This window comes from Canis lupus, chromosome 4, assembly GCF_011100685.1.
Source record: "Canis lupus familiaris isolate Mischka breed German Shepherd chromosome 4, alternate assembly UU_Cfam_GSD_1.0, whole genome shotgun sequence".
NCBI classification, from domain to species: Eukaryota; Metazoa; Chordata; class Mammalia; order Carnivora; family Canidae; genus Canis; species Canis lupus.
The window spans coordinates 16,130,372-16,144,975 of record NC_049225.1 but is presented as its reverse complement, the minus strand read 5'-3'; the positions used below and the strand labels follow the sequence as shown (position 1 = coordinate 16,144,975).

The 14,604-nt window shown below is 36.4% G+C and overlaps 1 protein-coding gene across 1 annotated transcript in view; it reads right to left on the bottom strand.

Moving 5' to 3' along the window:
• The window catches only part of REEP3 (receptor accessory protein 3), a 97,789-nt gene that overhangs the window by 9,282 nt on the left and 73,903 nt on the right, over nucleotides 1–14,604 (bottom strand). The window contains exon 6 of the mRNA XM_038534066.1: nucleotides 3,386–3,533. Within this exon, the coding sequence (XP_038389994.1) occupies nucleotides 3,386–3,533 (148 nt within the window). The remainder of the gene's footprint in view (nucleotides 1–3,385; nucleotides 3,534–14,604) is intronic.

Genomic DNA, 14,604 nt, shown 5'->3' with positions numbered 1-14,604 from the left:
GGAATTTTGAAAGTAGATAGTATAAATTTTCATGGCTAATACACCATGCTCCTGGTTAACCATTTCTCTTAGGCATTTGGTTTGTTCCAGTATTTTGTAACTATCAACAACGAGATGAACTTTTTTGTACATATATCTTTGAATATTTGTCTGATTATTTCTTTATGACATAGACCTGGAAGTTTCTTACTGAATTAAAAGGCATAAATTTTGATAATTACTTCCAGATTGTCATCAAAAAGAATTATTCCACTGAAATCTCATAAATAGAATATGAGAATGTTTGTCTCCCAACAAGCTTGCTGTGGTGATTTAAAAACATAGTCACAAATTCTGACACTTTTCTCCTTTTCCCTTAAATACATTTTTTTACATTATTTTATTTTCTTTTTAAAGATTTATTTATTTATTTATGAGAGAGAGAGAGAGAAAGAGAGAGAGAGAGGCAGAGACACCGGAGGAGTGAGAAGCAGGCTCCATGACGGGAGCCCGACATGGGACTCGATCCCGGGACTCCAGGATCATGCCCTGGGCAAAGGCAGGCACCAAACCTGGGATCCCCTTCTTACATTTTTTAAAAGGTAATCTCTAACCCCATATGGGGCCTGAACTCATGATCCTGAGACCAAAAGCTGCATGCTCCACCAATTAAGCTAGCTAGGTGCCCCTCCTCTTCCCTTAAATCTTAAGGATGTTTGTAGATATGTGTCTCAACAAATTGCCTTAAGACAGAAGGGATGTTGCATGATTTCTGCCACTTTTCTTGGAGCACTGGCTCGAAGAGCTTTTAGCCACCAGGTAAGGCCAGAGAAGCCCCAACTGTTTGAACCGTCAGCTGTGTGACTCTTTACAGTGAACACATCAGACATATGAGTGAAGAAGCCTTTGACAATATGACTCCATCCCTAGGTGCTGTTTCCCTGTGGCTGCATTAAGGCCCTGAGCAAGAACTACTTTCCTGAGCGCGGTCACTCCCAGATTCATGGGCAAAATAAATGAAGTGTGACTTTTTTTTTTTTTTTTTTTTTTTGAACTGTGACTTTTTTAAGGCCACTGTTTGTACTCTGTTACACAGAAACAGGTAACTGGAAAAGTTACCACCAGAATACTGCTAATTAAAAAAATCTTTTTGCCAATCTGGTGAGCAAAAATTACTATTACTATCATTTCAATTTACTGTTTCTTTGACTGTGAGGCTGAGTATCTTTTTCATGTATTAATTGATCAGCTGTATTCTTTGGTAGAATTAACAATAATTGGCTTGTAAGAATCCTTTGTGTGGTTAAAATCCAAACCCTTTGCCTATATCGGATGAGAATATTTTTTCTAGTTTGTTTTTATGGTGTGGAATATTTTTCCCTTATATGTTATACATTTTTTTTTTATACCAAACCCTTTGCCTATATCGGATGAGAATATTTCTTCTAGTTTGTTTTTAATGGTGTGGAATATTTTTCCCTTATATGTTATACATTTTTTTTATATAGAAACATCTCTCAAGTTTTTCCCTTATGTCTTCTGATTTTGATGTCATGCTTAAGAAGTCTGGCATATCCTAAGGATATAAATATATACTCAGGAATGTCCCACTATATTATAGTTTAGGTCTTAATCTTTTAAGTATGTTGATGAAAGGCTTAAGGTAGAGGTATAACTTCATTCCCTACCCCATATTCTAAGTCTAGCAATTATTCTGACACTGCTTATTTATCTGCCTTTCTCCCACCCACCTGAAAGGCCACCATCTTCATTTGATAAATTTCCATGTATGTCTGGACTTGTGTTTATATAGACTATTATTATCTTCTCTTCATCTATTCCTGTCCTGGGCTCTCACTACTTTTAAAAAATATTTTCAAGAGATAATATTTTTGTTAAATTTCTTCCTTAGGGAAAAAGAGCTCAGAATATATACCATTCTGTAGGAAATTTGGAACTTGGGCAAAGTAATGCATATTAAAATTTTAATTTCATAACTGAACAAGTCCCTTTCTTATACTACTACTTATTTCATATCTCTCTAATCTTAAATTATTTTAATTTCATGCCCTAAAATTCTTTCTCTTTTTTAAAAAAGATTTTTATTTATTTATTCATGAGAGACATGCAGAGAGAGAGGCAGAGACATAGGCAGAGGGAGAAGCAGGCTCCATTCAGGGAGCCCAATTGGGCCTTGATCCCGGGTCTCCAGAATAATAGTTCAAAGTTCAATGGTTCTCATTCTTACAGATATTACTACCTTAATCCATGGCCAATTCTTATGATCTCTTAGGTAACAGCCATCCACTTTGTAAAGTTATTCATTCTAGAGAGAACTCAGAAGAAAGTTCACGGTTTTTTCTCTACAGGAAGGACTGTTATTTTATTTCCCAAATTGCTTTCAATATAAAGGATGATTTTTAACCCCCTCAAAAGAAAACTACTTAAAAAAAAAGCAAACAAATAGCCTTGTACCTTATGGACTTCAAAATATACTAATAAGAAATGTCGTGAAGATCGTAATTTTCAGCTGAACTTTGAACTAAAACTTTCTTACCTGTGATAAAATGACTAAGGAGCTGTGTTTTTTTTTTTTTTAATTTTTATTTATTTATGATAAGCACACAGTGAGAGAGAGAGAGAGGCAGAGACACAGGCAGAGGGAGAAGCAGGCTCCATGCACCGGGAGCCCGATGTGGGATTCGATCCCGGGTCTCCAGGATCGCGCCCTGGGCCAAAGGCAGGCGCCAAACCGCTGCGCCACCCAGGGATCCCTGTGTCTTTTTATTTATGTGTATATTTCTAAAATCAGCATAATTTATTAAAGTTTTAGTACATATCAACTATGCCATGTTCCTAATTTATATTAGAAATACTGACAAGTTAGTTCTTGAATTAGAATATTTCATTTCAACATATTTCCCATTGTAGTAATCCTATTTACAAACTGAGTCATCCCTTGTCACCTCCTTAGAACTTTTTATCTTGTGAGTCAATATCCTTATTTGTACGGCATTTATAGTAAAGAGTGTTTAACTATAAAAATTCTTAGATGTCACTACACAGTTTGAATATAAAGAGTACTGATCACAGGTGAGAACTGGCGCTGGTGGCTAGGAGGCTGGTAGTAACCACACCTAAGGCTTCTAAAAATTCATGGCAGCACAAGAGGCTACTGTTACTGTCTTAGTTAGATTATCTCTAGAGTCAACAAAGGCAAGCACCAACTTTATTAAGAGAAAATTTAGAGAACAAGAACTACAGTTAAGTGTAAATTCACAAACATAAGCTTAAAAGTAAATTTTGTCTACTCAAATTCAGAAAGTTACCATGTATTATTTAATATCCGCCTGGACCCACAAGTTCTAATTGTGAAAGAAAAATATATTAAAACAAACAAGCACACCTGCTGATTCACCGGAGACTGATTTACTTTTCTTTTTTGTTTCTTGTAGAGCTTGGTATGGTCTTTGGCCCACAGGCTCATCGCCTTGGATAGCTGTTAGATCATGCATACTAAAACTTCGTAAACGTTCAGTTATTGCTCCTTGGCTCTATTTAACAGAGAGGTGATAGATCCAAGAAAAAAAACACACTTTAAAATATTTCATATGCTTACATTTATATTTCTCCCAACATTTTATCATAAGGGTTACTGATTTTATTATGAAACTTTCAGAAAAGTTGAAAGTGAACAGCCCTAGCTGGAGTGAACAGCCCTAGATTGTTTATAGTTTGCTATATTTTCTTTACCACATATCTACCATTTATACACCCATCAACCCATTTTAAAAATGCATTTCAAAGAAAGCTGTAGACATCAGTACATTGCACTCCCAAACATTTCAGCTTTGTAATTTGTTTTAAATGTAAAAAAAAAAAAAAAAAAAGAAAAAAAAAAGTATGATGAGCTTACCCCCTCTGAGTAGACAGCATCCGTTACTTTGCTCTCTCCTAAAACTGGCACTTTGGAGCTTATGATTTAGGAGAACATTTTTTTTTTTTTTAAAAATATTTTACCTATTTGACAGAGAGAGAGAGAGAGCACAAGCAGGAGGAGTGGCAGGCAGAGGGAGAGGGAGAAGAAGCCTCTCTGCTGAGCAGAAAGCACATGTGGGGCTGGATCCAAGAACCCTGAGATCATGACCAAAGGCAGACGCTTAACCAACTGAGCCACCCAGATGCCCCCAGAAAAACTATTTAAAGTTAAAAGATACATATTTTTTTAGATTTTATTTTGAGAGAGAGAGAGAGAGAGAGAGAGAGAAAACATGCATGCATGGGGGGGGGAGGAGTAGAGGGATGGGGGAGGAATCTCAAGTAGACTCCCTGCTGAGCTCAGAGCCAGATGTGGGGCTTAATCTCACAACCTGGAGATCATCACCTGAGCTAAAACCAAGAGCCCATAGCTTAACTGACTGAACCATTCAGGCACCCTAAAGGTATACTGTTTTAAAGATAAGCTAAGTCAGACATGGTATGACTCTACTTAGTACGAGGTAAAAAAAAAAAAAAAAAAAAAATATATATATATATATATATATATATTTATATATATATATAAAGAATTATATATATATAATTCTTTTATATATATAAAATATATAAAGAATATATATATTCTTTTATATATATAAAATATATATATATATAAAGAATTTTGGACACAAAATGATATTGGGTTAATTAGGGTTAATTATTTCACTATCTGGCAAGGCATATCTACTACTATGAAGTCTGACTTTAAAAGTAATTTTATTTATTTATTTTTAAGATTTTATTTATTTATTTGAGAGAAAGAGACAGAATGATCAGAGGAAAGGGAAGAGGAAGAAGGTGAAGCAGTCTCCCTGCTAAGCAGGGAGCCCAATGCTAGCTGATCCCAGGACCCAGACATCATGACCTGAGCTGAAGGTAGGCAGACACCTAACTGGCTGAGCAACCCAGGAGCCCCTGACTTTAAGTCATTTTAAAGCCTTAACAATATGATAGACATTGGGCACATGTGGGTATTTAAATTTAAATTAACAAAAATTACCTAAAATTAAAAATTTATTTCCTCAATTGCATATTTCAAATGCTCAAGGGCCACATGTGGCTAGTGGCTACTGTACTAGATGGCACAGATACAGAACATTTCCATCACTGCAGAAAGTTCAAGAATTTTCATCACTGACCAGCTCTGAAAGAGACATTTCTGAACTTTACAGATCTAACTACATTTCCCCCTAAATATAAAAGGAAAAAATAATTTCTAAATTTAACCACTTTGAAAATTTCCATAGCATACAGATGATTCATTTCTTATTTATAGCTATTTCAAAAATATTCTTTTAAAGGTTTTTTACTCTTATTATTTCTTCACACATATATGAATTTATGATTGCCTCCTGTTAGAATTTACTGTAGAAACTCATCCCTAATGGTGCATCTCTAAATTTCTAGATTTCAAAGCCTGAGGCACTGTAAACATTTGGATACTATTGTATTTTACACTGAAAAAAGATCTTTTTTTTTTAAATTATTTTTTATTTTTTTAACTTTTATTTATTTATGATAGTCATACAGAGAGAGAGAGAGACAGAGACAGAGGCAGAGGGAGAAGCAGGCTCCATGCACTGGGAGCCCGACGTGGGATTCGATCCCGGGTCTCCAGGATCGCGCCCTGGGCCAAAGGCAGGCGCTAAACCGCTGCGCCACCCAGGGATCCCCTGAAAAAAGATCTTGATTCTGCCACTCTGGGTCAGTGATATTAGATTATGTCAAAACCAAATGCCATTTCTATGCCCCACTTAGGGTCTCTACCACATTTTTTAAATTGTGAAAAGAAATTGTTAAATTAAAGGGTCTATATTCACAATAAAAAATAATTGGGTTCCACACATCTTTAAACATTCTTGCCATGGTTTAATCCATTATACTTTCTTCCTCTTTATCAGGTATCATTTTAAAGATATTGGGGACAGAAGACATCAGACATGCACTAGAAGGAAGTGACCAGTGCACATCTGAAACAGACTCTTTGTTTTCTCAGAATTCTCTTTATCCCAACTTGGTATTTCTTGACTTTTTACCTACTGCCAAACAGATGATAACTGGCATACACACATGTGTATACCCGATACCTGACTCAGGTGCAATTTCTGAGGTGGGCTGTAACTGCCAAACCCTCCCACTCAAGAAAGAACATCTCAAAATGCAAATTAGCCAAACTGCCACTCAATCAATCTAGCATTATATCATCTACAAACTTTGGTATCTTTAATGAGCATAATTCACGAATTACTTAGAGCATACCTCACAAATAAACTCATACATTATTGTTAGTTCTATTGTTGTGCTGTGTATATCTTGTCTCCAGGGGAGGATTTTCAGAAACTAAAGGAGATTGACTAATTTTAGGCTTCTTCTATTCTCCTAGTGTATTGGTATGATACGGATAGCGAGCATGTAATAAGTAGGCAAAATATTCTCTTTATGCCTCTTCTTTTTCATTGCTCTTGACTGCTAGAGAGTTCTCCATAGACAGCAGTGTGTTTTACTGTAACTATATAAGCAGAGGTTTGGCAGTGAACTGCAGGTATGGTCATGGGCTCACACAGGTAGATGATACCATCCACTAGGGGTTTGCTTCAGGTTGACTTTATTTTTTTATTTTATTATATATTTTTAAGATTTATTTATTCATGAGAGACATAGAGAGAGAGAGAGAGGCAAAGACATAGGCAGAGGGTGAAGCAGGCTCCTCACAGGGAGCCCAATGCGGGACTCGATCCTGAATCCTGGGATCATGCCCAGAGCCGAAGGCAGATGCTCAACCGCTGAGCCGACCAGGCATCCCTCAGGTTGACTTTAATACAGGTGTCTGGATTTTAATGGAGCTCTTGGGTAACCAACCTTATAGCCCCAAGTATCATCAATATCCTCAAGGCTTAAAGGAGGCAGAAGCAGGCAGAAGCAAAAGGGGGCTGTGGACACTCTGAGGACTCCCAAGACTTCAACAGCCATTACTGCCTCAAATAATTGGGTTTTCCACTGTATATTTTCTTATGGGCCCAGAACAGAACTAATGTGGGAAGAGAGAATTAATTCAGTATTGCGAACTTCAAAAACATTACATAAATTATAAGTCTGTAACCACTTTAAAGTGGCCAATGTGACCACTTTAAAGAAATGTAATTATAAAATAATCACTTAAAGGCAGACCTATTCCTTCCAATTTTTATAACTTCAGCATAAAAAGTCCATTAACAAAGAAATTATGTTTAAAATAAAATGTTAAGTGAAAACCTTTCCCTTCCAACCTCAGAATTCTAAATCATATCCATAACATGGTTGCAGGTATGAGTATGGTTTAAGCAGATAGGGGATATATGCAAAAATGAAAACAATATGATGTTGAGGCAGATGGGATGGGTGATTTTATTCCTTTTTTCAACAATTTCTTCAATATTACAAAATTAGATAAGTCATAGATAGATGGTATAGTGAAGTTTTTGTTTTTTTAGATTTGAATACTGTTTATTATAAACTGGATAGGATCCTGATTTCCTTTTGTTTCCTCCAATGCCTGGCTACAACTATCCAAATGAACATTTTTCTATTTTTACAATGAAGTTTTAATTGTAATGTGTTCACTGTAAGAATTTCTGATCTATTTTCTGCTCATTTTCCCTGTATCCAATTCCTTACTCCCATCACGAAAAGAAACACTGTTTCTCTATTTTGAGGGCACAAATAGGGCATTATAGTCACTTGTCAGTAACAATTCTAGAAAGCATTGAGGTTTTGTTTAAATTAATAATGCTTTATTGATTTTCTCCTATTTGGTTTATATAGTATTAAGCCAAAATTATATGAAAAAATGCAGAAAGGTTCTAGTTAGAGGGGGAAAAGACATATGGAAATAGCACTTTTGGTCATTAATCAATAAAGAAGAAGTTCCTGTTTATAAGGCAAGTCAATATCCCAGATTTTAGATCCCATTCTCTACAGAATTGTATGTACACTGCTTATGTTCAAATTGATCCTAAAAATCGAAGAGAAAGAGAGATATGATGAGAACACAAAATCAAAGTAATTAAGAAGAATTTTGCAGAATATTTTACATTAAAACTGATCTTAGGGCAGGCCTGGTGGCTCAGCGGTTTAGTGCCAACTTTAGCCCAGGGTGTGATCCTGCAGACCCAAGATTGAGTCCCCCGTCAGGCTCCCTGGATGGGGCCTGCTTCTCCCTCTGCCTGTGTCTCGGTCTCTCTCTCTCTCTCTCTGTCTCTCATGAATAAAAAAGTAAAATCTTAAGAAAACAAAACAAAACTGATCCTCTCCAGCAGGAGTTTTCTAAACCCTTTAGGTAACTCAAGTTAAGTTCTCAGGGTTTGATTTTGGAGAGACCCAGAACATCCATTTAAAATGGGAGCACTTGTAGGGTGGGGCCTTGGGTTCAAATGTAACACATTCATGCTTTGGGAAAGATTCTTCAGCTGAGAAGGGGCACCTTGCATGTATGACTAATTCTAACTCTGTTACTCCCAAATAATTCTGTCCTTTTAAATTAATTAATTAGAATTCTGCCTTTGTTTAAATACTGTGTTTCCTGCTTAAACATTATGTTAAAACTATATTTTGTTGTTAACACAAAATAAGGGGAATTTACTATGCTTATCAGCACCTTAGTATAAAACTTTCAGTTGGGTTGCCTGGGTGGCTCAGTTGGTTAAGCGTCTGCCTTCAGCTCAGGTCCCAATCCTGGGGTCCTGGTATTGAGCCCCGCCTTGGGCTCCCTGCTCAGCGGGGAGCCTACTTCCTCCTCCCCCTGCTTGCGTGCTCTCTCTTAAATAAAATCTTAAGAAAAGAAACAACCCAAAACTTTAAGCCTATTCTCTTCATATTTTTAATTAAGAATTTTAAAACAGGGGCATTTAGGTGGCTCAGTCCATTAAGCCTCTGACTGTTGATTTTGGCTCAGGTCATGATCTCAGGATTCTGGCACTGAGCGCCAAGTCACAGCTCTGTGCTCAGTGGGGAGTCTACTTGAGATTCTCCCTCTCCCTCTGTCCTCCCACCCTGCCCCCCCTCAACTAGCATCTCTCTCTCTCTTAAATAAAAATAAATCATAAAAAAGGAATTTAAAAACAGAATCTTACAATCTTCTACAGAAAAGTTCTTACCATGCTGTTTAATAATGAATAGCCATTAAGCTCTGTTTCTTGTTCTTTGACATATTACATTAAAATGCAGATAAGGTTAGTTCCAAGTTGTTAGGGAAATCTCCCTTTCCCCTAAGGACATTTGAGCATTAATCTAATTAGGCCTACAATGGATTGAGTGCATCTGTATTAAGTGAATAATATATTTTAGTGGTTTTAAGATTAAAGTAATACATATTTATCAAAGGGCATTTGTAACAGAAGGAAATAAAATTACTTGTAACCCACCACCAAAACTATCTATATACACATTCATATATCCTTTTAGCTTTTTCTGACTCATACTTTTAGAGCAGGCTTTCTTGGTCTCAGCACTATTGCTGTTTTGGGCTGGATAATTGTTTGTTGTGGCTCATACGATATTACCCAGCAGTCCTGACTTCTAACCCTGGACACAAATAGCAGCACCCTTCACTGTCAGCTCTTAACGACCGGAAAAGTCTCCAGATGTTGCCAAATGTTCCTTTGGGGGCAAAAGCCCCTCCCAGTGAGGACCAACCACTGTTTTAGAGCTATAAGAGGTATCAGAAGTCAGGTTTCACCTCTTTGATTTATAGGTAAGAAAATTAATACTTAGATCAGTACAGATGGTCCACCCAAAATCTCATGACTAATTAGGGCAGTATCAGACTAGAAAATGCAGATAACTCAACTATTAGTAAATTAAATATTCATTATAATATTCTGCTTCCTGAGATTGTAGGGAAAATAGTATGACCCTTCTTTCCATTGTCTGGACAAATGTTCTCTTTTTAAATGGTTGCTACAAAGCAGCTGAATATCCTTAAATCCTTTCACAAACAGAAAGCCATTAAAGCAGACAGCAAGATGTCAGGATTTCGACCTAATCATCGTCATTTAAAGTCTATTCAATTTTAGCAATTTTACCTATAAGGTTCTAATTTCTGTGATAATTGATTTTTTAAAAAAATAGTATCTACTAAGGAGTTCACCAAGAAAAGGCTGCCAGAGAAAATTCAGAGACAGTTAATAGGACAAACAATACTTTTCTTCTGTCCTTTATCTGGCAGTAGTGGTGGTCATCTGTACAAATGCCACCTGCATTTCTCATGTGAAAGCTATGGGATGTTGAACATCCTCAGCAAAATCCTTGAAGGTCCTTCATATGTTTATGCTTTGCTCAGCCAAAATAAACTTGTACACTGACCTTGTGAACAGATGCCTGGTAATGAGGTCATAGAACTGAGTAACATTTTCAGAAAATTGCTTTACGGTGTAATAAATGTTCTGATTAGATTCCTATTTTCATCTTTAACATGCTCAGGTGGTTCAACCTGGGAACCCTAGTCCGGGGTATTACCAATCTTTAAAGGTCACACCAAGAGTCCAATCATTTTTAGCCTGAAAGATATTTTTAACAAACTATAGGTTGTAAAAATCTTAAATTAATTCTCAAGCCCTACTATTGGCTTTCCTGAAGTTTCTCCTTAAACTTGACCTATTTCCTATTTCAGTTTCAATTTACTCCATAGTATGAAGTGTCTGGTTCAGTGATTTCTTCCATCATAGTGCCTTTCTTTGACATCTCCAGAGATGAAACTAATTTCACTTACACGAAAATAGGCACAGTACAACTTGATAGTGTTAACAGAATACCATGTTCAGCATATTTAATGACTATTTCTAATGAATAAAATCCAGGATGGCTGAAGCCACATTCACTGTGTTCATGCTGAGAATGGCGAGGGCCACCTCACACACAGTGATCTTGATAACAAAAGGACTTCCACATCACAAATGAGAAGGCAAAGTTCCAAACTGCATTCAAATTATGGGACATAATGGGACATGTGTCTGATGTGCAGTGGTAACTCAGATGATTCTTATGTCCTCTATTTCCTGCCTTTGAAGTGGGGAGGTGGTTTTATGATGCTAAATATATAGATAAAAACAAACAATGAATCACAAGGAAGAAATGCTTTCATAGCCTTTCTGAAGGAAAGCATTTCTGTGAGTTAATGGTTATTTTAATAATGGAAGGCTGGAGGAAAGCGCTTGGCAACCAGAGATACAATTTTCAGTTAGTGAACAGACACTCAGCTAGACAGGAGCCTGAAGAGTAGGGACTGTGTCTTGTTCACGGCTGCATGCCCGGCATCTGCCAAATAGCAGGCACTAAACAAACAGATGTTGAACAAATATGCAGGGTACTAAACACTGATCACAGCAAAGGATAAAATAAATATAAATGAGGAGAGAATGAAGATAAGATAATACAGTGGGGATTTCTGATTCCCCACGTGGAAGGTTTGGAAGTAGTAAACATTAGTCCGAGTATAATAAATATCCCATGAAATAGTCACAGTATGGAAAGTGTCTCACAGAGTATGGGACTAGAAATATATTTAAGTGTTAAAAGTGAGGATGAAAAATGGGATTTGTATGCTTCTATGTCTCCCAAAACAATGTTCTAAAATGTCCATATTTTCTAAGCAATTTTTCAATTTAATTTTTAGTTTTTTTTTTTTTTTTTGGCATAGAATCATGTTGAAGGGTCTCTTAAATATGTAAAATTCAGGAAGCATCTTCTTGGGAGGGATATAAGACCTATACAACTGTTTAGGGGCACCAACTCACCAGACAGTAGAAAATCTGTGTGACTCCCTTGAAATTTAACCAATAGTCTACTGGTGACTGGGAATCTCACTGATAATAGCTAATTAACATGTATTTTGTATATTATATGTATTACATGCTGTACTCTTATAATAAAGTAAGCTTAGAGAGAAGAAAATGTTACTGAGAAAATCTTTATGCAGTACTGTATTTATTGAAAAAAATTGGTATATAATTGGACCTAACAAGTTGAAACCCTTGTTGTTCAGGGGTCAACTGTACTTCATCTGTGAAGTCAAATAAAGCTACCTTTTATAACAAAAGAATGCAATAATCTTTCTTGTTTTTTCCCTGGTTCCCTTCTCCTGCCCATCCTCCTACAGGCACCACTTTCAACCTTCCGCTTTCCTATCTGGCAGGTGGGGATTTTCTTTCTCTTCCACTTCCTTCTCTCTTTCCTTCACCTTCCTGATAGAGCAAAACCAGTTGTTCAATCTGTGGTTCTGTATTCTCACAATTATGTAAATGTTGTTTGCGGCTGGGTCGAGTCATGCTCTGTTATTATATTTCCTTTTCTTTCCTTTTTATTTTCCAGAGCTAACAATTATCCTGTTTTTTTTTTTTAATACTCATCTGATTAGTCATTTTATGCTGTTCTTAACATTGCCTCAAGTATATTTTTCATGACATACAATGTGTCTTGACTGGTCATAGCATGTGCTGACCTGTTTGAGTATCATCCCTGCATAGGATTAAATCTCTTAGAAACTCCTATCCCCCCTACTATCCCCTATGACACCTGGCCTGGCACTTGCACCCATCACATCCAATTCTGGTCAGTTGCACTCTGCACTTGTGCATTATACACATTCATTCTGGGAAGTCCTGTCACCTTCCTGCTGTGTTGGATACCCTGTCTCCTAGATCCTGTGGGTTTCCTTTTTCATGGATTATCTCCTAATTTTGGCAGAGCATTTCTACCCTGACAAAGAATACACAGGAAGTCAATTTCATGATTTTGCATGCCTTAAGGAAAAAACAAAAAGATTTATTCTAAGCTCACATGTGACTAAGAACTTAACTGCTACAGAGTCTCAGGGTGAAAATCATTATGGCATCAATGGATAGTACAACTCTTTGGTCTTCAAGCTTCTATTGTTACTATTTAGAAATTTAATTGCCACTCTGATTCTTGATCATCTGAATGTAACATACTTTTTATCTCTGGAATCCTTAACATTTTTTTTCCTTCTCTTCGGTGTCCTGGAATATTCCATTGACCTTGCTTACAATCAGTCGTTCTTTCATTCATTGTGCTGGGTACTTTGTGGGTCCCCTCAATCAAGAGATTCGTGTCCTTCAGTTCTGGGAAATAGAACTGCATCTGCGGTCCCCTGGTAGAATTCCTAGTTGTTGAACATTAGATCTCTTGGATGTTCTTTTTTAGCCATGTGGAAATCAGGCATGTATTTTCATTAAGCAACAAATAAAAAGCAAGTGAACTTCTTTTAAAATGGAAAACACTCCTTCAATATGATGAAAATTCTGCTATTTTAGTATTTGCTTATATCTTTAGTAATAAAAGAGCCTTTAAAAGCCAAGTTAACCGGCAAACTATACTTCACTACAGTGTTGATAGTTAATAATCATTAATAATATAGTTATCTTATAAGGCCAGGGCTACATAGTTAATAAGTTTCCACTTAATGCAACACTTCTGGGTATATAATTTTAATATAATTTTGATTTTTAATTTTGTTGATCATATTAATTGTATTTGAGCCAAAGATCACTCTGAAAAATTAAGGCTCATTCTGGAAACCCCATTTGATATCCCTTCACCATTGCTATTATAGAGAATTGCCACTTAATTAGAATATTTATTCCCATAGCATTGTTATTTTGGTTCAAGATGACCAAGCTGAGGGCAGCCAGGGTGGCTCAGCGGTTTAGTGCTGCCTTCGGCCCAGGGCGTGATCCTAGAGACCCAGGATCGAGTCTCACATCGGGCTCCCTATATGGAGCCTGATTCTCCCTCTGCCTGTGTCTCTGCCTCTCTCCCTCTTTGTGTCTCTCATGAATAAATACACAAAAATCTTAAAAAAAAAAAAAAAGATAATCAAGCTGAAAAAGCCTAACTTAAAAGCTGGAATACTATTTAATCTCAATTTAACTTAATAGCAACAAACACAAATTTTCACTTGAGAGAGACATGTGATATTAATATTCATTGGACTCTTACTATATTTTGGCAAGCACTGTGCTTTTGTATATGCTCTCACAGACAGGTATATTACTTCCATTTTATGCATGAAGCAACCAGTGAACACAGAGGTTAAGTAAATCACCAACAGTTATTTAGAAAATCACACTCAGCGTTTTCTGGATCTGAAGCCTGTTTTCTTTCCATATACTACACACCCAAATTGATTATGCTATGGTATTTAAAATAAACCACATTAAATACTACATGCAAAAAAATCCAAAAGCCATAATGCGAATTTTCACAGAAGGCATACATTTGATAACTTCACTTGCAAAACACAACACATGACATTAGTAATTGGCTAAGTAAAATCTCAAGTTTTAAGAACAGAATTTTTTCATGCCTTATTTTGAATAATGTTACCTCAAACTGGTTGAAGTAGGGGTGCAGGAGTAAGCCAGAAATCCTACCAAGATATTGCCATCGAGAGAGAGAAAGAGAGAAACACCAGAGACAGGGAAAGAAAGAATGGTCATCTTTACTAGAGGTGACTTACTCAACCTTATTTAAGGTTATAAAGTAGGAAGATTATGACAAAATGACATTGTCAGGTGTGCCTTTATATATTAACTA